The sequence below is a fragment of the Mustelus asterias genome, unplaced genomic scaffold (assembly GCF_964213995.1).
Source record: "Mustelus asterias unplaced genomic scaffold, sMusAst1.hap1.1 HAP1_SCAFFOLD_1787, whole genome shotgun sequence".
In the NCBI taxonomy this organism is placed as follows: Eukaryota; Metazoa; Chordata; class Chondrichthyes; order Carcharhiniformes; family Triakidae; genus Mustelus; species Mustelus asterias.
The window spans coordinates 5,001-27,500 of NW_027591732.1; the positions used below are offsets into that span (position 1 = coordinate 5,001).

General features: G+C 53.4%; 2 protein-coding genes across 2 annotated transcripts in view; both read left to right on the forward strand.

The window, feature by feature from the left end:
- The window catches only part of LOC144488702 (uncharacterized), a gene marked incomplete at its 5' end in the record, with an annotated part of 9,211 nt that extends 4,180 nt beyond the window's left edge, over positions 1-5,031 (forward strand). Inside the window, 2 exons of the mRNA XM_078206791.1 lie at positions 1,280-1,872; positions 5,023-5,031. Coding sequence (XP_078062917.1) covers positions 1,280-1,872; positions 5,023-5,031 — 602 coding nt within the window. The remainder of the gene's footprint in view (positions 1-1,279; positions 1,873-5,022) is intronic.
- LOC144488701 (uncharacterized) overlaps positions 5,022-22,500 on the forward strand; it is a 27,911-nt gene continuing 10,432 nt past the window's right edge. Inside the window, exons 1-6 of the mRNA XM_078206789.1 lie at positions 5,022-5,074; positions 9,344-9,422; positions 13,467-13,554; positions 15,253-15,395; positions 17,166-17,227; positions 21,632-21,683. Of these exons, the coding sequence (XP_078062915.1) occupies positions 5,031-5,074; positions 9,344-9,422; positions 13,467-13,554; positions 15,253-15,395; positions 17,166-17,227; positions 21,632-21,683 (468 nt within the window). The 5' untranslated portion in view covers positions 5,022-5,030. The remainder of the gene's footprint in view (positions 5,075-9,343; positions 9,423-13,466; positions 13,555-15,252; positions 15,396-17,165; positions 17,228-21,631; positions 21,684-22,500) is intronic.

Consider the following 22,500-nt stretch of genomic DNA (forward strand, 5'->3'; position numbering starts at 1 on the left):
GCCTTGGGGAGAGTCGGTGCCCATGGGGGGACCTTGGGGAGAGTCCGTGTCCAAGGGGAGGCCTTGGGGAGAGTCCGTGTCCAAGGGGAGGCCTTGGGGAGAGTCAGTGTTCAAGGGGAGGCCTTGGGGAGAGTCGGTGCCCATGGGGGGGCCTTGGGGAGAGACATTGCCCATGGAGGGGCCTTGGGGAGAGTCAGTGCCCATGGGGGAGCCTGGGGGGGAGTCGGTGCCCGTGGTGGGGCCTTGGGGAGAGTTGGTGCCATTGAGGGGGCCTTGGGGAGAGACATTGCCCGTGGGGAGGCCTTGGGGAGAGTCGGTGCCCATGGGGGGGCCTTGGGGAGAGTCCGTGTCCAAGGGGAGGCCTTGGGGAGAGTTGGTGCCATTGTTGCTTTCTTGGTGAGAGTCGGTGCCCGTGGGGGAACCTTGGGGAGAGTCGGTGCCATTGGGGGGGCCTTGGGAGAGTCTGTGCCCGTGACGGGGCCTTGGGAAGAGTCGGTGCCCATGGGGGGGCCTTGGGAGAGTCTGTGCCCATGGGGGTGCCTTGGGGAGAGTTGGTGCCATTGGGGGGCCTTGGGGAGAGTCGGTGCCCATGGGGGGACCTTGGGGGTAGTCCATGTCCAAGGGGAGGTCTTGGGGAGAGACGGTGCCCGTAGGAGGGCCTTGGGGAGAGTCGGTGCCCAAGCGGATGCCTTGGGGAGAGATGGTGCCCATGGGGAGGGCCTTGGGGAGAGTCGGTGCACATGGGGGGCCTTGGGGAGAGTTGGTGCCATTGTGGGGGCCTTGGGGAGAGTCTGTGCCCGTGACGGGGCCTTGGGAAGAGTCGGTGCCCATGGGGGGGCCTTGGGGAGAGTCGGTGCCATTGGGGGTGCCTTGGGGAGAGTTGGTGCCATTGGGGGGCCTTGGGGAGAGTCAGTGCCCATGGGGGGGCCTTGGGGCGAATCGATGCCATTGGGGGTGCCTTGGGGAGAGTTGGTGCCATTGGGGGGCCTTGGGGTGATTCGGTGCCCAAGGGGAGGCCTTGGGGAGAGTCGGTGCCCATGGGGAGGCCTTGGGGAGAGTTGGTGCCATTGGGGGGCCTTGGGGAGATTCGGTGCCCAAGGGGAGGCCTTGGGGAGAGTTGGTGCCCAAGGCGGGTTGCTGTATTCCCCGAGGGGAGAGTTGGTGGGTGCAGGTGGGCAGGGGGATAGGTTTGCCATGTCTGAGATTGGCTACAATAATGGACGCTCTATGTTGTGTGCCCCCCCCCCCACCCCTGCCCCCCCCCCCCCCCCCCCGGCAGACGCAGAGCGACGGCGCCAAGCTCAGGAAGCCCTCGAGAAGAGTTGGCAGCTCTCCCTGGACTTTGAGGAGACGGAGGGATCGACGATCGTGCTGGATGACAGCCTACGTCTCCCCACCCCCCAGCCGCCCGTGCCCGTCATGATCGCCGTCAAGCCCAAACCGCCCCCCAGACCCCGCAAGCCCAGCCCGCCCCTGGCGCTGTCCCCCGTGGAGCCCCTGGTCCCCTCCCCCGGGCTCCTGCGCCCCGTTCAGCCGGAGGACATCAAGGAGCCAGTGCCGCCTCTGGAGCGCATCCCGCGGCGGGTCCCGCCCAGTGCCGAGGGGGAGGCGGCCAAGGCCCCACCCCTGCCCCCCAAACCCGCCCACAAGCTCCCGCCGCCAGCCTCCAAGGAGAAGATGCGGAGGGTGCCCGAGGAAGCCAAGGGCGGCGCCAAGGAGGAATTCAAACGGCCAAAGATGCCCCGCAAGGGTAGGCCAGCCGGTGTGGTGATCACCGAGGCGGGGAGAGAGCCCGAGGAACAAACAGAGATCCGCTTCCGCCAACGACCAACCGACACCGCAAAGCCAAAAACATTGGCACAGAAGTTAAAGGTAGAGGATTCGGCGGGAATTCGGATAGGGAAAGCATGGACTTGGGGCCCAACCGGGGAAGCGGTTTGGGGTCCATTGGGATTGTGTAGAGTGGGAGTGAACGGGAAGGGGTTTGGGGTCAAAGAACAAAGAACAATACAGCACAGGAACAGGCCCTTCGGCCCTCCAAGCCCGCGCCGCTCCCCGGTCCAGGATTGAATCCTGAATCCAGGATCCCCGCCTAATTTTCCAGCCAATCTACATCCTACATCCTGGATCCAGAACTGGCTTGCCTGCAGAAGGCAGAGAGTGGCTGTGGAGGGGTCTTTCTCTGCATGGAGGTCAGTGACCAGTGGAGTGCCCCAGGGATCTGTTCTGGGACCCTCGCTGTTTGTCATTTTCATAAATGACCTGGATGAGGAAGTGGAGGGATGGGTTGGTAAGTTTGCTGACGACACCAAGGTAGGTGGTGTTGTGGATAGTTTGGAGGGATGTCAGAAGTTGCAGCGAGACATAGATAGAATGCAAGACTGGGCGGAGAAGTGGCAGATGGACTTCAACCCGGATAAGTGTGTGGTGATCCATTTTGGCAGATCCAATGGGATGAAGCAGCAGTATAATATGAAGGGTACCATTCTTAGCAGTGTAGAGGATCAGAAGGACCTTGGGGTCCGGGTCCATAGGACTCTTAAATCGGCCTCGCAGGTGGAGGATGCGGTCAAGAAGGCGTACGGCGTACTGGCCTTCATTAATCGAGGGATTGAGTTTAGGAGTCGGGAGATAATGCTGCAGCTTTATAGGACCCTGGTTAGACCCCACTTGGAGTACTGCGCGCAGTTCTGGTCACCTCATTACAGGAAAGATGTTGAAGCCATTGAAAGGGTGCAGAGGAGATTTACAAGGATGTTGCCTGGATTGGGGGGCATGCCTTATGAGGATAGGTTGAGGGAGCTTGGTCTCTTCTCCCTGGAGAGACGAAGGATGAGAGGTGACCTGATAGAGGTTTACAAGATGTTGAGAGGTCTGGATAGGGTAGACTCTCAGAGGCTATTTCCAAGGGCTGAAATGGTTGCTACGAGAGGACACAGGTTTAAGGTGCTGGGGGGTAGGTACAGAGGAGATGTCAGGGGTAAGTTTTTCACTCAGAGGGTGGTGGGTGAGTGGAATCGGCTGACGTCGGTGGTGGTGGAGGCAAACTCGTTGGGGTCTTTTAAGAGACTTCTGGATGAGTACATGGGATTTAATGGGATTGAGGGCTATAGATAGGCCTAGAGGTGGGGATGTGATCGGCGCAACTTGTGGGCCGAAGGGCCTGTTTGTGCTGTGGCTTTCTATGTTCTATGTTCTAATATCCTATCCACCGAGCTGTCCCTCACAGCTACGATGCTTTGTTCATCACAACCTATTAACTTACCCCCACCCCCCCATTCCAGACCATGTGATCTCCAGGGAGAGGCGAAAACCCAGAGTGAAAACCCCAGGGCCAATATGGGGAAAAAAAAATCTGGGAAATTCCTCTCCGACCCCCTGAGGCGATCGAAACGAGTCCAGGAGATCACAATGGCCCCGATCGGAAAATGCTTCCCAACTCTATTCATTTCCACTTCCACGAACACCATATGAATTCCCTGCCCCCGAGACAGGTTCCCAACTATCCGCAGTCTCGCTCTGTACTGGCACCAGCAAGATGATCATAGAATGAAGCCTTGAAACGAGAAACAAGGAACAATTAGCCCGCGCCGCTCCCTGGTCCAAACTAGACCACTCTTTTGTATCCCTCCATTCCCACTCCGTTCATATGGCTGTCTAGATAAGTCTTAAACCTTCCCAGTGTGTCCGCCTCCACCACCTTGCCCGGCAACACATTCCAGGCCCCCACGACCCTCTGTGTAAAATACGTCCTTCTGATATCTGTGTTAAACCTCCCCCCCTTCACCTTGAACCTATGACCCCTCGTGAACGTCACCACCGACCCGGGGAAAAGCTTCCCACCGTTCACCCTTGGGGTCCATTGGGATTGTGTACAGTGGGAGTGAACGGGAAGGGGATTGGGATTGTGTACAGTGGGAGTGAACGGGAAGGGGATTGGGATTGTGTACAGTGGGAGTGAACGGGAAGGGGATTGGGATTGTGTACAGTGGGAGTGAACGGGAAGGGGATTGGGATTGTGTACAGTGGGAGTGAACGGGAAGGGGTTTGGGATTGTGTACAGTGGGAGTGAACGGGAAGGGGATTGGGATTGTGTACAGTGGGACTGAACGGGAAGGGGATTGGGATTGTGTAGAGTGGGAGTGAACGGGAAGGGGATTGGGATTCTGTACAGTGGGAGTGAACGGGAAGGGGATTGGGATTGTGTACAGTGGGAGTGAACGGGAAGGGGATTGGGATTGTGTACAGTGGGAGAGAACGGGAAGGGGATTGGGATTGTGTACAGTGGGAGTGAACGGGAAGGGGATTGGGATTGTGTACAGTGGGAGTGAACGGGAAGGGGATTGGGATTGTGGACAGTGGGAGTGAACGGGAAGGGGATTGGGATTGTGTACAGTGGGAGTGAACGGGAAGGGGATTGGGATTGTGTACAGTGGGAGTGAACGGGAAGGGGATTGGGATTGTGTACAGTGGGAGTGAACGGGAAGGGGTTTGGGATTGTGTAGAGTGGGAGTGAACGGGAAGGGGTTTGGGATTGTGTCGAGTGGGAGTGAACGGGAAGGGGATTGGGATTGTGTACATTGGGAGTGAACGGGAAGGGGATTGGGATTGTGTACAGTGGGAGCGAACGGGAAGGGGTTTGGGATTGTGTACAGTGGGAGTGAACGGGAAGGGGATTGGGATTGTGTACAGTGGGAGTGAACAGGAAGGGGTTTGGGATTGTGTACAGTGGGAGTGAACGGGAAGGGGATTGGGATTGTGTACAGTGGGAGTGAACAGGAAGGGGTTTGGGATTGTGTACAGTGGGAGTGAACGGGAAGGGGATTGGGATTGTGTACAGTGGGAGTGAACGGGAAGGGGTTTGGGATTGTGTCGAGTGGGACTGAACGGAAAGGGGATTGGGATTGTGTCGAGTGGGAGTGAACAGGCAGGGGATTGGGATTGTGTACAGTGGGAGTGATTGGGAAGGGGTTTCCGCTCCGTCCAATGTTGATCCTGGCTGTATTATCCCCCAGATTGGAGGTGCAGTAATGGCCCCCCAAGGACCACCCTCCGACTTGCCGGCGGACATTCAGTAAGTTCAACCGCTACCATCTCTCTCGCTCTCTCCAGCGGCTACGAGCAGTACCTCTCCGACCTTCCCTCGTGAGTCCAGCGCCCGTTCCTGCTCTTCGTCTGGTTCTCCGAACGCTTTCCCACACATTTATATCTCTCCTTCGATAGGGACACTGTACGCAACACTCCAGGTGTGGACTCACTAGCACCCCGTACAACTGAAGCATCACCGTGCTACTTTAGCGATCGATTCCCCTCGGCGATAATCATTCCATCCGCTTTCCGAATTCCCGACTGTTCCCGGATACCGGCATTCTGTGGTTGATGCACCAGGACGCCCAGGTCCCTCTGCGTCTCAGAGCGATCCCTCAGCACTGAGGTCCCCTGGCGAAAAAACAATAGAGTTCGATTCACTTTCCGAATCGCTCGCTGTTCCTGAATCGTCATTAGTCCAGACTGTCAAAGAGTCCTCGAGGTTGACAGCACGGAAACAGGCCCTTCAGCTCAACTTGTCCATATCTTTTTTAATCCCCTAAGCTAGTCCCAATTGCCCGCGTTTGGCCCATATCCCTCTCTCCCCAACGTACCCATGTAACTGTCTAAATGCTTTTTAAAAGACAAAATTGTACCCGCCTCTACTACTGCCTCTCGTTCCAGACACTCACCACCCTCTGTGTGAAAAAATTGCCCCTCTGGACCCTTCTGTATCTCTCCCCTCTCACCTTAAACCTACACCCTCTAGTTTTAGACTCCCCTACCTTTGGGAAAAGATATTGACTATCTAGCTGATCTGTGCCCCTCATTATTTTATAGACCTCTATAAGATCACCCCTCAGCCTCCTACGCTCCAGAGAAAAAAGACCCAGTCTATCCAGCCTCTCCTTATAACTCAATCCATCAAGTCCCGGTAGCATCCCAGTAAATCTTTTCCGCACTCTTTCTAGTTTAATAATATCCTTTCTATAATCGGGTGACCAGAACTGTACACAGTATTCCAAGTGTGGCCTTACCAATGTCTTGTACAACTTCAACAAGACGTCCCAACTCCTGTATTCAATGTTCTGACCGATGAAACCAAGCGTGCCGAATGCCTTCTTCACCACTCTGTCCACCTGTGACTCCACTTTCAAGGAGCTATGAACCTGTACCCCGAGATCTCTTTGTTCTGTAACTCTCCCCAACGCCCTACCATTAACTAAGTCCTCCATTGCCCTGTCAAAGAACAAAGAACAAGACAGCACAGGAACAGGCCCTCCTGCTCCAATCATGCTGCCCCGACTGAACCAAAACCCTAAGCCCTTATGGAGTCCGTATCCCTCCATTCCCATCCTATTCATGGATTTGTCAAGACGCCCCTTAAAACTCACGACCGTATCCGCTTCCACTCCCTCCCCCGGCAGCGAGTTCCAGGCACCCACCACCCTCTGTGTAAAAAATCTGCCTCGTACATCTCCTTTAAACCTTGCCCCTCGCACCTTAAACCTGTGCCCCCCGAGTAACTGACTCTTCCACCCTGGGGGGAAAAAGCTTCTGACTATCCACTCTGTCCCTCATAATCTTGTAGACTTCTATCAGGTCTCCCCTCAACCTCCAGTGAGAACAAACCAAGTTTCTCCAACCTCTCCTCATAGCTAATGCCCTCCAGACCAGGCAACATCCTGGTAAATCTTTTCCGTACCCTCTCCAAAGCCTCCACATCCTTCTGGTAGTGTGGCGACCAGAGTTGAACACTATATTCCAAATGAGGCCTAACTAAGGTTCGGTACAGCGCTGGTCTCTATGGGACACCCCTCCCCGCATCCTCCCACCCAGAAAAAGACCCATTTATGCCCACTCTCCGTTTCCTGTTCGCCTGCCAATTTTCAATCCTAGCTTACACCCCAACACCATGTTTCCACAATAATACTCGGTGCGGCAGCCTTATCAAAAGCCTTCTCGAAACGCAAGTACAGAACCTCCACTGGTTCCCCTTTATCGACAGCATGTGTGAACCTTACACTGCAGAAAGAGGCCATTCAACGACCCTCTGACAGAGCATCTCACCCAGACCCTCTCCCCCAGCCCTATCCCCATAACCCTCCATGGCCAATCCACCGAACCTGCACATCGTTGGACACTAAGGGACAATTTAGCATGGCCAATCCAACTAACCTACACATCGTTGGACACTAAGGGGCAATTTAGCATGGCCAATCCACCCAACCTACACATCTTTGGACACCAAGGAACAATTTAGCACGGCCAATCCACCCTAACCCACACATCTTTGGACACCAAGGAACAATTTAGCATGGCCAATCCACCCAACCTACACATCTTTGGACACTAAGGGACAATTTAGCATGGCCAATCCACCTAACCAACACATCTTTGGACACTAAGGGACATTTTAACATGGCCAATCCACCTAACCTGCACATCTTTGGACACTAAGGGACAATTTAGCATGGCCAATCCACCTAACCTACACATCTTTGGACACTAAGGGACAATTTAACATGGCCAATCCACCTAACCTACACATCTTTGGACACTAAGGGACAATTTAACATGGCCAATCCACCTAACCTGCACATCTTTGGACACGAAGGGGCAATTTAGCATTGCCAATCCACCGAACCTGCACATCTTTGGACACTAAGGGACAATTTAGCATGGCCAATCCACCTAGCCTACACATCTTTTGGACACTAAGGGACAATTTAGCATGGCCAATCCACCCTAACCTACACATCTTTGGACACTAAGGGGCAATTTAGCATGGCCAATCCACCTAACCTGCACATCTTTGGACACCAAGGAACAATTTAGCATGGCCAATCCACCTAACCTGCATATCATTGGACACTAAGGGACAATTTAGCATGGCCAATCCACCTAACCTACACATCTTTGGACACTAAGGGACAATTTAGCATGGCCAATCCACCTAACCTACACATCTTTGGACACTAAGGGACAATTTAACATGGCCAATCCACCTAACCTACACATCTTTGGACACTAAGGGACAATTTAGCATGGCCAATCCATCTAACCCGCACATCTTTGGACACTAAGGGACAATTTAGCATGGCCAATCCACCTAACCTGCACATCTTTGGACATCGAGGGGCAATTTAGCATGGCCAATCCACCTAACCTACACATCTTTGGACACTAAGGGGCAATTTAGCATGGCCAATCCACCTAACCTACACATCTTTGGACACTAAGGGACAATTCAGCATGGCCAATCCACCTAACCTGCACATCTTTGGACACTAAGGGGCAATTTAGCATGGCCAATCCATCTAACCTACACATCTTTGGACACTAAGGGACAATTTAGCATGGCCAATCCACCTAACCTACACATCTTTGGACACTAAGGGGCAATTTAGCATGGCCAATCCATCTAACCTACACATCTTTGGACACTAAGGGACAATTTAGCATGGCCAATCCACCCAACCTATACATCTTTGGACACTAAGGGACAATTTAACATGGCCAATCCACCTAACCTACACATATTTTGGACACTAAGGGACAATTTAGCATGGCCAATCCACCTAACCTACACATCTTTAGACATTAAGGGGCAATTTAGCATGGCCAATCCACCTAACCTACACATCTTTTGGACACTAAGGGACAATTTAGCATGGCCAATCCACCTAACCTACACATCTTTGGACACTAAGGGGCAATTTAGCATGGCCAATCCACCTAACCTGCACATCTTTGGACACTAAAGTGGCAATTTAGCGTGGCCAATCCACCTAACCTACACATCTTTTGGAGTGTGGGTGGAAACCCACGCAGACACGGGGAGAAAGTGCAGACTCCGCACAGACAGTGACCCGAGCTGGGAATCGAACCCGGGTCCCTGGCGCTGTGAGGCGGCAGTGCTAACCCGCTGTGCCACCGTGCCTGCCCAGTGCAGGAATCTCCCTCTGCGAATCGCAGGACAGCACATCTACAGGTTCCCCTTTAACCCCGGGACAGGCGGCTCCCTCGGAGCGCCCCAGTAAACGGGTTCCACGTCACCCGCCTTTAACAAAACCACGGTGACTCTGCCAGGCTGCCCCCAAGCTGGATCCAAGTCTCGTCGCGGCATCCGGCTGAGCAACGCACGGGCCCCCAATCCTCCCCGACGAATGGCCGCGGTGCGTCTCACCTATGGGTTCCTGAACTGGGGAACAATGCTGTAACACGGGATGGCTACAAGCTGGCAGGGGGCTGATATCACAAAACCGCGGGCAATATAACAACCACTTCCCCCTCCGATCCCCCACCCCCACAGAGGCAAGACACCGGGACGGAAAAAAGACCGGACTATGTCGGAAATAGCTGGAATACACATAGCAGAAGATGCAGAGAAGGTATGGAACTCCGAGGACACATCCCATCGGCAAGGCAAAGGTTTCTAACACAGCAGAGCGAGCGCCGCACTGTGGGAGGGTCGGTGCTGAGGGAGCGCCGCACTGTGGGAGGGTCGGTGCTGAGGGAGCGCCGCACTGTGGGAGGGTCAGTGCTGAGGGAGCGCCGCACTGTGGGAGGGTCGGTGCTGAGGGAGCGCCGCACTGTGGGAGGGTCGGTGCTGAGGGAGCGCCGCACTGTGGGAGGGTCGGTGCTGAGGGAGCGCCGCACTGTGGGAGGGTCGGTGCTGAGGGAGCGCCGCACTGTGGGAGGGTCGGTGCTGAGGGAGCGCCGCACTGTGGGAGGGTCGGTGCTGAGGGAGCGCTGCACTGTGGGAGGGTCGGTGCTGAGGGAGCGCCGCACTGTGGGAGGGTCAGTGCTGAGGGAGCGCCGCACTGTGGGAGGGTCAGTGCTGAGGGAGCGCCGCACTGTGGGAGGGTCAGTGCTGAGGGAGCGCCGCACTGTGGGAGGGTCAGTGCTGAGGGAGCGCCGCACTGTGGGAGGGTCGGCGCTGAGGGAGCGCCGCACTGTGGGAGGGTCGGTGCTGAGGGAGCGCCGCACTGTGGGAGGGTCGGTGCTGAGGGAGCGCCGCACTGTGGGAGGGTCGGTGCTGAGGGAGCGCCGCACTGTGGGGTGGTCACGGAGACAGAAGGAGGGAGTTTTTTCACACAGCGAGCGGTTAGGATCTGGGATTGCCCAGTCTGAGAGAGCATTTTGGAGGGTCAGGTTTAGGTGTGAATGATACTGTATAGTGGCAGAACTCTGAGGAACATTAACATACAGAGGGATCTGGGCGTGTGGGTCCACAGTTTCCTAAAATTGGCAACACAGGAGGCCAGGGTGATTGAGAAGGCGTACAGCGCGCTTGCCTTCATTGGCTGGGGCATCGAGTACAAGAGTTGGGAAATCACATGGCAGCTTTACACAACCTTGGTTCGGCTGCGTTTGGAGTGTTGCGTACAGTTCTGGGCGCCACACTGCCAGAAGGAAGCTTTGGAGAGAGTGCAGAGAAGGTTCCCCGGGATGTTGGCCTGGTCTCGAGGGCGTTGGCTGTGAGGAGAGGTTGGATAAAGTGGGGATTGTCTTCACTGGAGAGAGGGAGGCTGAGTGGGGGGGGGGGGAGACCTGGTCTACAAAACGATGAGAGGCAGAGAGAGACAGGGTGGATAGTCAGAGGCTTTTCCCCCCCCCAGAGGTGGAGCTGTCAATTACGCGGGGGGGCCACAGGTCCGAGGTGAGAGGGGGGGGGGAAGAGTTTAAGGGAGATGTACGGGGGGGGGAGGTTTTTCACGCAGAGAGTGGTGGGTGCCTGGAATGCGAGGAGGTGGTGGAAGCGGGAAGATTTAAGGGGCGTGTGGATGGGTCCATGGATAGGGAGGGAATGGAGGGAGACGGACTGATTAAGAAACATAGAAAAACTACAGCACAAAACAGGCCCTTCAGCCCCACAAGTTGTGCCGAACACATCCCTACCTTCTAGGCCTACCTATAACCCTCCATCCTATTAAGTCCCATGTACTCATCCAGGAGTCTCTTAAAAGACCCTATTGAGTTTGCCTCCACCACCACTGACGGCAGCCGATTCCACTCGCCCACCACCCTCTGTGTGAAAAACTTACCCCCAACATTTCCCCTGTACCTACCCCCCAGCACCTTAAACCTGTGTCCTCTCGTAGCAGCCATTTCCACCCTGGGAAAAAGCCTCCGAGAGTCCACCCGATCTATGCCTCTCAGCATCTTATACACCTCTATTAGGTCTCCTCTCATCCTACGTCTCTCCAAGGAGAAAAGACCGAGCTCCCTCAGCCTATCCTCATAAGGCATGCCACTCAATCCAGGCAACATCCTTGTAAATCGCCTCTGCACCCTTTCAATCTTTTCCACATCCTTCCTGTGACCAGAACTGAGCACAGTACTCCAAGTGGGGTCTGACGAGGGTCTTATATAGCTGCATCATTATCCCCGGACTCCTAAACTCAATCCCTCGATTGATAAAGGCCAGCACATATACGCCTTCTTAACCACCTCCTCCACCTGCGGGGCCGATTTCAGAGTCCTATGGACCCGGACCCCAAGGTCCTTCTGATCCTCTACCGTACTAAGAGCCTTTCCCTTTATATTGTACTCCTTCATCCCATTTGACCTGCCAAAATGGACCACTACACATTTATCTGGGTTGAAGTCCATCTGCCACTTCTCTGCCCAGTCTTGCATCCTATCTATGTCCCTCTGTAACTTCTGACATCTCTCCAGACTATCCACAACCCCACCAACCTTCGTGTCATCGGCAAACTTACCAACCCATCCCTCCACTTCCTCATCCAGGTCATTTATGAAAATGACAAACAGCAAGGGTCCCAGAACAGATCCCTGGGGCACTCCACTGGTGACCGACCTCCATTTAGAAAAAGACCCGTCCATACCCACTCTCTGCCTCCTTTGGGCAAGCCAGTTCTGGATCCACAGGGCAGCAGCCCCTTGGATCCCATGCCCTCTCACTTTTTCTAGAAGCCTTGCATGGGGGACCTTATCGAATGCCTTGCTAAAATCCATATAAACCACATCTACCGCTTTCCCTTCATCAATGTGTTTAGTCACATTTTCGAAGAACTCCACCAGGCTCGTAAGGCACGATCTGCCCTTGACAAAGCCATGCTGAGTATTCTTGAGCATACTAAACCTCTCTAAATGCTCATAGATCCTGTCCCTCAGGATCTTCTCCATCAGTTTACCAACCACTGAGGTTAGACTCACCGGTCGGTAATTTCCTGGGCTATCCCTATTCCCCTTCTTGAAAATAGGAACCACATCTGCAATCCTCCAATCCTCCAGAACCTATCCCGTCTCCATCGACGACGCAAAGATCATCGCCAGAGGCTCTGCAATCTCTTCCCTCGCCTCCCACAGTAACCTGGGGTACATCCCATCCGAACCCAGCGACTTATCTATCTTGATGCCATTCAAAGATTCCAGCACAACCTCTTTGTTAAAGTTCACATACTCAATCCTTTCAGTCCACCGCACGCCCGCAGTACATCCACCCAGGTCCTTCTCCTCTGTGAAAACCGAGGCAAAATACTCATTAAGCACCTCTGCCATTTCTACTGGTTCCGTACAGACTTTCCCGCCTTCACCTTTTATAGGCCCTATTCCTTCACGTCTCATCCTTTTACTCTTCACATATTTATAGAACGCCTCAGGGTTTTCCTTAATCCTACCTGCCAAGGTCTTCCCGTGACCCCTTCTGGCTCTCCTAATTTCCTTCTTTAGTCCCTTCCTACAAGCCGTATACTCATCGAGATCCCAATCTTCGCCAAGCTCTCTGAACCTTTTGTACGCTTTCCTTTTCTTCTCGACTAGGTCCCGCACAGCTTTCGTGCACCACGGTTCCTTTAACCGACCAACTCCTCCCTGTCTGCTCGGAACGTTGTCCTGTAGAACTCTAGACAGACATTCCTTGAAAAACTGCCACCTCTCTTCAGTACATTTCCCCGAGAATACCTCCTTCCAATTTACTCCTCTAATTTGCTGCCTTATGTCTTCATATTTCCCCTTACTCCATATAAACGCTTTCCTAGCTTGCCTGATCCTCTCTTTTTCCAATGCAAGCCTAAAGGAGATAGATCGCTATCCCCAAGATGCTCTCCCACTGAGAGATCCGACACCTGTCCAGGCTCATTGGTCAGTATCAGATCAAGTACAGCCTCGCCTCTTGTAGGCTTGTCCACATGCTGTGTCAGGAAACCCTCCTGAACACACCTAACGAACTCCTCCCCATCCAATCCCCTTACCCTTGGGATATTCCAATCTATGTTTGGGAAATTAAAGTCTCCCATCACAACAACTCTGCCATTACTGCATCTCTCCAGGATCTGTTTCCCTATCTGCTCCTCCACCTCCCTGTTACTAATGGGACGGGAGAGTTTTTTGTTTAGTTAAGTTAGGACATCTTGGAGGGCCGAAGGGCCTATTCCTGTGCTGTAATGTTCTTTGCTCTTTCTTCCAAGGCCGAACCAGGAAAGAAAACAGCCCAGAAGAAGCCAAGGACCAAATCCACCTTCATGCCACAACTCACTGAGACAGACGTCCAATCAGGTACAGTCCAAGACACTCTCCGAAAAGCTCCCTCTACACTGTCCCCATCAAACACTCCCAGGACAGGTACAGCACGGGGTTAGATACAGAGTAAAGCTCCCTCTACACTGTCACCCATCAAACACTCCCAGGACAGGTACAGCACGGGGTTAGATACAGAGTAAAGCTCCCTCTACACTGTCCCCCATCAAACACTCCCAGGACAGGTACAACACGGGGTTAGATACAGAGTAAAGCTCCCTCTACACTGTCCCCCATCAAACACTCCCAGGACAGGTACAGCACGGGGTTAGATAAAGAGTAAAGCTCCCTCTACACTGTCCCCCATCAAACACTCCCAGGACAGGTACAACACGGGGTTAGATACAGAGTAAAGCTCCCTCTACACTGTCCCCCATCAAACACTCCCAGGACAGGGACAGCACGGGGTTAGATACAGAGTAAAGCTCCCTCTACACTGTCCCCCATCAAACACTCCCAGGACAGGTACAGCACGGGGTTAGATACAGAGTAAAGCTCCCTCTACACTGTCCCCCATCAAACACTCCCAGGACAGGAACAGCACGGGGTTAGATACAGAGTAAAGCTCCCTCTACACTGTCACCCATCAAACACTCCCAGGACAGGGACAGCACGGGGTTCGATACAGAGTAAAGCTCCCTCTACACTGTCACCCATCAAACACTCCCAGGACAGGTACAACACGGGGTTAGATACAGAGTAAAGCTCCCTCTACACTGTCCCCCATCTAACACTCCCAGGACAGGTACAGCACGGGGTTAGATACAGAGTAAAGCTCCCTCTACACTGTCCCCATCAAACACTCCCAGGACAGGTACAGCACGGGGTTAGATACAGAGTAAAGCTCCCTCTACACTGTCCCCATCAAAGACTCCCAGGACAGGTACAGCACGGGGTTAGATACAGAGTAAAGCTCCCTCTACACTGTCCCCCATCAAACACTCCCAGGACAGGTACAGCACGGAGTTAGATACAGAGTAAAGCTCCCTCTACACCGTCCCCCATCAAACACTCCCAGGACAGGTACAGCACGGGGTTAGATACAGAGTAAAGCTCCCTCTACACTGTCCCCCATCAAACACTCCCAGGACAGGTACAGCACGGGGTTAGATACAGAGTAAAGCTCCCTCTACACTGTCCCCCATCAAACACTCCCAGGACAGGTACAGCACGGGGTTAGATACAGAGTAAAGCTCCCTCTACACTGTCCCCATCAAACACTCCCAGGACAGGTACAGCACGGGGTTAGATACAGAGTAAAGCTCCCTCTACACTGTCCCCCATCAAACACTCCCAGGACAGGTACAGCACGGGGTTAGATACAGAGTGAAGTTGAGTCTGGAGCTACTGCGATTGTTCCCCCGGGGTAGAGAAGATGAACAGGGAATCGAGGCGTTCTAAGCTTTGAACCAAGATATCGCAGGGTCCCCCCCTTGGGTTCCAGGTCCATGTGGGGTGTCGGGGGAGGGGTGGTGGGTTGGCGGCGTGTGATTGGTTACCAGTGAGATTCCCGTTGGCGTCCTTGGTTCAACGCGTTGTTCTCATTTGTCGCGGGACGAGGGTTCACGTCTCTCCTGATGTGACCTCAGTTGAGTCTGAGTGAAGTCTTTCTTACGCACCCTCCTGTGTCCCCCTTCCTCCCTCCCCCGAACCGCCTCTCCAAACCCCACTTCATAGACACCACCGCCCCTCAGGCCCACAGGGTCACACCGTCTCAAGAGTTGCTGGAGGCAGAGCAGGGGGGACAGGAACCAGCCGGAGATGAGGCGCAGCCCGGGGACCAGGATCTCAAGAAAGGGCAGAAAGGCAAAAAATCTAAGGTAAGATTCAAGCTCGGGGGAGCACGGGGCCAAGGGAGGGGGGCCTGGTGTACGGTGGGAGGGAACGGGAAGGGGATTGGGGTCCATTGGGATTGTGTACAGTGGGAGTGAACGGGAAGGGGATTGGGATTGTGTACAGTGGGAGTGAACTGGAAGGGGTTTGGGATTGGGATTGTGTACAGTGGGAGTGAACGGGAAGGGGTTTGGGATTGGGATTGTGTACAGTGGGAGTGAACGGGAAGGGGTTTGGGGTCCATTGGGATTGTGAACAGTGGGAGTGAACGGGAAGGGTTTTTTTTGGTCCATTGGGATTGTGTACAGTGGGAGTGAACGGGAAGGGGTTTGGGATTGGGATTGTGTACAGTGGGAGTGAACTGGAAGGGTTTTGGGTCCATTGGGATTGTGTACAGTGGGAGTGAAGGGGAAGGGTTTTGGGTCCATTGGGATTGTGTACAGTGGGAGTGAACGGGAAGGGGACTGGGTCCATTGGGATTGTGTACAGTGGGAGTGAACGGGAAGGGGACTGGGTCCATTGGGATTGTGTACAGTGGGAGTGAACGGGAAGGGGATTGGGTCCATTGGGATTGTGTACAGTGGGGGTGAACTGGAAGGGGATTGGGGTCCATTGGGATTGTGTACAGTGGGAGTGAACGGGAAGGGGATTGGGATTGTGTACAGTGGGAGTGAACGGGAAGGGGATTGGGATTGTGTACAGTGGGAGTGAACGGGAAGGGGTTTGGGATTGGGATTTTGTACAGTGGGAGTGAACGGGAAGGGGTTTGGGTCCATTGGGATTGTGTACAGTGGGAGTGAACGGGAAGGGGATTGGGATTGTGTACAGTGGGAGCGAACGGGAAGGGGATTGGGATTGTGTACAGTGGGAGCGAACGGGAAGGGGTTTGGGATTGGGATTGTGTACAGTGGGAGTGAACGGGAAGGGGTTTGGGATTGGGATTGTGTACAGTGGGAGTGAACGGGAAGGGAATTGGGATTGTGTACAGTGGGAGCGAACGGGAAGGGGTTTGGGATTGGGATTGTGTACAGTGGGAGTGAACGGGAAGGGGTTTGGGATTGGGATTGTGTACAGTGGGAGTGAACGGGAAGGGGATTGGGATTGTGTACATTGGGAGTGAACGGGAAGGGGATTGGGCTGTGTACAGTGGGAGTGAATGGGAAGGGGTTTGGGGTCCATTGGGATTGTGTACAGTGGGAGTGAATGGGAAGGGGTTTGGGGTCCATTGGGATTGTGTACAGTGGGTGTGAACGGGAAGGGGATTGGGATTTGGATTGTGTACAGTGGGAGTGAACGGGAAGGGGTTTGGGTCCATTGGGATTGTGCACATTGGGAGTGAACGGGAAGGGGTTTGGGTCCATTGGGATTGTGTACAGTGGGAGTGAGCGGAAAGGGGTTTGGGTCCATTGGGATTGTGTACAGTGGGAGCGAACGGGAAGGGGATTGGGATTGTGTACAGTGGGAGTGAACGGGAAGGGGATTGGGATTGTGCACAGTGGGAGTGAACGGGAAGGGGATTGGGATTGTGTACAGTGGGAGTGAACGGGAAGGGGATTGGGATTGTGTACAGTGGGAGTGAACGGGAAGGGGATTGGGATTGTGTACAGTGGGAGTGAACGGGAAGGGGATTGGGATTGTGTACAGTGGGAGTGAACGGGAAGGGGTTTGGGATTGTGTACAGTGGGAGTGAACGGGAAGGGGATTGGGTCGATCGCTGGTTGAGTTTTGGGTAACCTTTCTCTCTCTCTCTCTCTCAGACCAAGGAGGAGAGAGAAATAAAACGTAAATTAAAACAAACAGCTAAGAAGTCTCACCCTGGGTAAGTTGAACTTGGCGTCAACGCCTTATTCACACATGGGGTCTGGAACATCGAAACTAGAAGCAGGGGGAGACCATTCGGCCCTTCCAGCCTGCTCTGCCGTTCATTATGAATTCTCGGCTGAGTATCAAATTCAATATCCTGATTCCTCCCCTTCCCCCCCCATATCCCTCAATCCCTTCAGCCCCAAGAGCGATATCTAATTTCTTCCTGAAATCTCACAACCTCAACTACTTTCTGTGGGAGTGAATTCCACACATTCACCACCCTCTGGGTGAAGAAATTTCTCCTCACCTCAGTCCTAAAAGATTTCCCCCTTATCCTCAAACTATGACCCCTAGTTCTGGACTCCCCCTACCATCGGGAACATTCTTTCTGAATCTACCCTGTCGAACCCTGTGTGAATTTTATAAGTTTCTATGAGATCCCCTCTCTTCTAAACTCCAGTGAATATAATCCTAACCCACTCAGTCTCTCCTCATATGACAGACCTGCCTTCCCAGGAATCGGCCTGGTAAACCTTCGCTGCGCTCCCTCTATAGCAAGGACATCCTTCCTCAGATGAGGAGACCAAAACTGCACACAATACTCCAGGTGTGGCCTCACCAACGCCCTGTACAATTGCAGCAAAACATCCCTATCCCTCTACTCCAATCCTCTCGCTATGAAGACCAACATACCATTAGCCTTCTTTACTGCCTGCTGTACCTGCACGCTTACTCTCAGCGACTGATGCACCAGGACTCCAAGGTCTCGCTGAGAATCCACCTCTCTCGATTCACACCCATTCCAGTAAGAATCTATCTTCCTATTATTGCTACCACAGTGGATAACCTCACATTTATCCACATTATACTGCATCGACCATGCAGATACCCACACACTCAGCCTGTCCAAATCACGCTGAAGCAACCCTGCATCCCCAAGGGGCCTCCGATAACTAGACTCATAGAGTCATAGAGGTTTACAGCATGGAAACAGGCCCTTCGGCCCAACTTGTCCATGCCGCCCCTTTTTTTTAAAACCCCTAAGCTAATCCCAATTGCCCGCGTTTGGCCCATATCCCTCTATACCCATCGTACCCATGGAACTGTCTCAACGCTTTTACATAGAAACATAGAAAAACTACAGCACAAAACAGGCCCTTCGGCCCCACAAGTTGTGCTGAACATATCCCTACCTTCTAGGCCTACCTACAACCCTCCATCCTATTAAGTCCCATGTACTCATCCAGGAGTCTCTTAAAAGACCCTATTGAGTTTGCCTCCACTGACGGCAGCCGATTCCACTTGCCCACCACCCTCTGTGTGAAAAACTTCCCCCTAACATCTCCCCTGTACCTACCCCCCAGCACCTTAAACCTGTATCCTCTCATAGCAGCCATTTCCACCCTGGGAAAAAGCCTCTGAGAGTCCACCCGATCTATGCCTCTCAACATCTTATATACCTCTATTAGGTCTCCTCTCATCCTACGTCTCTCCAAGGAGAAAAGACCGAGCTCCCTCAGCCTATCCTCATAAGGCATGCCACGCAATCCAGGCAACATCCTTGTAAATCTCCTCTGCACCCTTTCAATCTTTTCCACATCCTTCCTGTAATGAGGCGACCAGAACTGAGCACAGTACTCCAAGTGGGGTCTGACGAGGGTCTTATATAGCTGCATCATTATCCCCGGACTCCTGAACTCAATCCCTCGATTGATAAAGGCCAGCACACCATACGCCTTCTTAACCACCTCCTCCACCTGCAGGGCCGATTTCAGAGTCCTATGGACCCGGACCCCAAGGTCCTTCTGATCCTCTACAGTACCAAGAGTCTTTCCCTTAATATTGTACTCCTTCATCCCATTTGAACTGCCAAAATGGACCACGACGCATTTATCCGGGTTGAAGTCCATCTGCCACTTCTCCGCCCAGTCTTGCATCCTATCTATGTCCCTCTGTAACTTCTGACATCCCTCCAGACAAAAAGACAAAACTGTACCCGCCTCTACTACTGCCTCTGGCAGCTCGTTCCAGACACTCACCACCCTCTGTGTGAAAAAATTGCCCCTCTGGACCCTTTTGTATCTCTCCCCTCTCACCTTAAACCTCTGCCCTCTAGTTTTAGACTCCCCTACCTTTGGGGAAAAGATACTGACTATCTAGCTGATCTGTGCCCCTCATTATTTTATAGACCTCTATAAGATCACCCCTCAGCCTCCTACGCTCCAGAGAAAAAAGTCCCAGTCTATCCAGCCTCTCCTTATAACTCAATCCATCAAGTCCCGGTCGCATCCGAGTACATCTTTTCCGCACTCTTTCTAGTTTAATAATATCCTTTCTATAATAGGGTGACCAGAACTGTACACAGTATTCCAAGTGTGGCCTTACCAATGTCTTGTACAACTTCAACAAGACGTCCCAACTCTTGTATTCAATGTTCTGACCAATGAGATAGCCAATTAGTCATCAATACACATTCCTCGGTCTAGACTGGCCTGTTTTCCAGTTAGTTTCTCACCGTTTTGGTCTGGAAAACCACCCCCAGACACACTCCTGGAATTTACCCTCTATGATATTGTGACTAACTTTGGCCAGTCTCTGTGCATGTTAGAATCATGATGTGGGGATGCCGGCGTTGGACTGGGGTAAGCACAGTAAGAAGTCTCACAACGCCAGGTTAAAGTCCAACAGGTTTATTTGGTAGCAAAATGCCACGAGCTTTGGGAGCGCTGATCCTTCCTAAAATTACCCAGAGATAGAGGTTCTTTTATCACACACATCTCTCACTTCCTGTTTGATGCCATTCCAAAACCTCACCGCTACAGTTTGGGGTTCTCTGTACCACCCCTACGAGTGTTTTTCCCCCCTTGGTGTCTCTTCGCTCTCCCCGTACAGATTACACTTTTTGTCGGAGTGAATATCCTTCCTCAAAATGGTTTAATTTCCTCCTTAACCAGCAACACAACTCCACCGTCTGAACCTGAGCTACACCCCCCGACACAAGGGGACAATTTATCACCACCAATCAACCTCACCCACACATCTCTGGTCTCTCTCTCTCTGTCTGTCTCTCTGTCTCTCTCTCTGTCTCTCTCTGTCTCTCTCTCTCTGTCTCTCTCTGTCTCTCTCTGTCTCTCTCTGTCTCTCTCTCTCTCTGTCTCTCTCTCCCTCTCTCTCTCCCTCTGTCTCTCTCTGTCTCTCTCTCTGTCTCTCTCTCTCTCTCTCTGTCTCTCTCTCTCTGTCTGTCTCTCTCTCTCTGTCTGTCTCTCTCTCTCTCTGTCTCTCTCTCTCTGTCTCTCTCTCTGTCTCTCTCTCTCTGTCTCTCTCTCTGTCTCTCTCTCTGTCTCTCTCTGTCTCTCTCTCTCTCTCTGTCTCTCTCTCTCTCTGTCTCTCTGTCTCTCTCTCTGTCTCTCTCTCTCTCTGTCTCTCTCTCTGTCTCTCTCTCTCTCTCTGTCTCTCTCTCTGTCTCTCTCTCTCTGTCTCTCTCTCTCTGTCTCTCTCTCCCTCTGTCTCTCTCTCTCTCTCCCTCTGTCTCTCTCTCTCTCTCCCTCTGTCTCTCTCTCTCACCCTCTGTCTCTCTCTCTCACCCTCTGTCTCTCTCTCTCTCTCTCTGTCTCTCTCTCTCTGTCTCTCTCTCTCTCTCTCTCTCTCTCTCTCCCTCTGTCTCTCTCTCTGTCTCTCTCTCTGTCTCTCTCTCTGTCTCTCTCTCTGTCTCTCTCTCTGTCTCTCTCTCTGTGTCTCTGTCTCTGTGTCTCTGTCTCTCTGTCTCTGTCTCTCTCTCTCTGTCTCTCTCTGTCTCTCTCTCTGTCTCTCTCTCTCTGTCTCTCTCTCTCTGTCTCTCTCTCTCTGTCTCTCTCTCTCTGTCTCTCTCTCTCTGTCTCTCTCTCTCTGTCTCTCTCTCTCTCTGTCTCTCTCTCTCTCTCTCTCTGTCTCTCTCTCTCTCTGTCTCTCTCTCTCCCTCTCTCTCCCTCTCTCTGAAGCCATGTCCCCTCTCGGTGCCGGGTTTTTGGAATCGGGGGGTGAGGTTCCAATTGATCCCAGCTGTCTCGGTGCGTGAGGGGACTGCGATTGTGTACCGGGTGCTGGGCGGGTGGGAAGAATTGCATATCCCTCCCTTCCCCCTTCCCGTTCTCCCTGGACCCCAGCAGCCCCCAAACCCACCCCAGCACAAAACCCCCGCTCCCGCAGCCCCGCCAACGGGTAACCACGCCCTAAGGTCCTGGCGCCCCCTGCAGACCTGTCCACACTGGAGGGTCGACCAAGATCAAACAGCGTGAGGGCTCCCTCACCCCTCCCCTCACCGCCCCCTCACCCCCGCCCCCCCTCACCCCCGACCCCCCTCCTCACCGCCCCCTCCCCCTCCCTCACCGCCCCCTCCCCCTCCCTCACCGCCTCGCTAATGGCTCCCTCTCTCCTACAGAGGCAGAAAAGAGGCAGAGGAAGGAATATCGGATGAACCGGCCGGAGAGGAGGTAAGGATGACTTTGCAAACTCTGGGAGAACGGTGGGGAGGGGGGGAGTTGTGGGCCAAAGGAAGCCCAATCCGGGCGGGCCGTCAGTGCAGGAGGGGGTAGAGAGAGAGAGAGGCGGACAGCCAGCACAGATTCAGGGATCAGCGGGAGTGAACGGGAAGGGGATTGGGATTGTGTACAGTGGGAGTGAACGGGAAGGGAATTGGGATTATGTACAGTGGGAGTGAACGGGAAGGGGATTGGGATTGTGTACAGTGGGAGTGAACGGGAAGGGGATTGGGATTGTGTACAGTGGGAGTGAACGGGAAGGGGTTTGGGATTGTGTTCAGTGGGAGTGAACGGGAAGGGGTTTGGGATTGGGATTGTGTACAGTGGGAGTGAACGGGAAGGGAATTGGGATTGTGTACAGTGGGAGTGAACGGGAAGGGAATTGGGATTGGGATTGTGTACAGTGGGAGTGAACGGGAAGGGGATTGGGATTGTGTACAGTGGGAGTGAACGGGAAGGGGTTTGGGATTGGGATTGTGTACAGTGGGAGTGAACGGGAAGGGAATTGGGATTGGGATTGTGTACAGTGGGAGTGAATGGGAAGGGGATTGGAATTGTGTACAGTGGGAGTGAACGGGAAGGGGATTGGGATTGTGTACAGTGGGAGTGAACGGGAAGGGGATTGGGATTGTGTACAGTGGGAGTGAACGGGAAGGGGATTGGGATTGTGTACAGTGGGAGTGAACGGGAAGGGGATTGGGATTGTGTACAGTGGGAGTGAACAGGAAGGGGATTGGGATTGTGTACAGTGGGAGTGAACAGGAAGGGG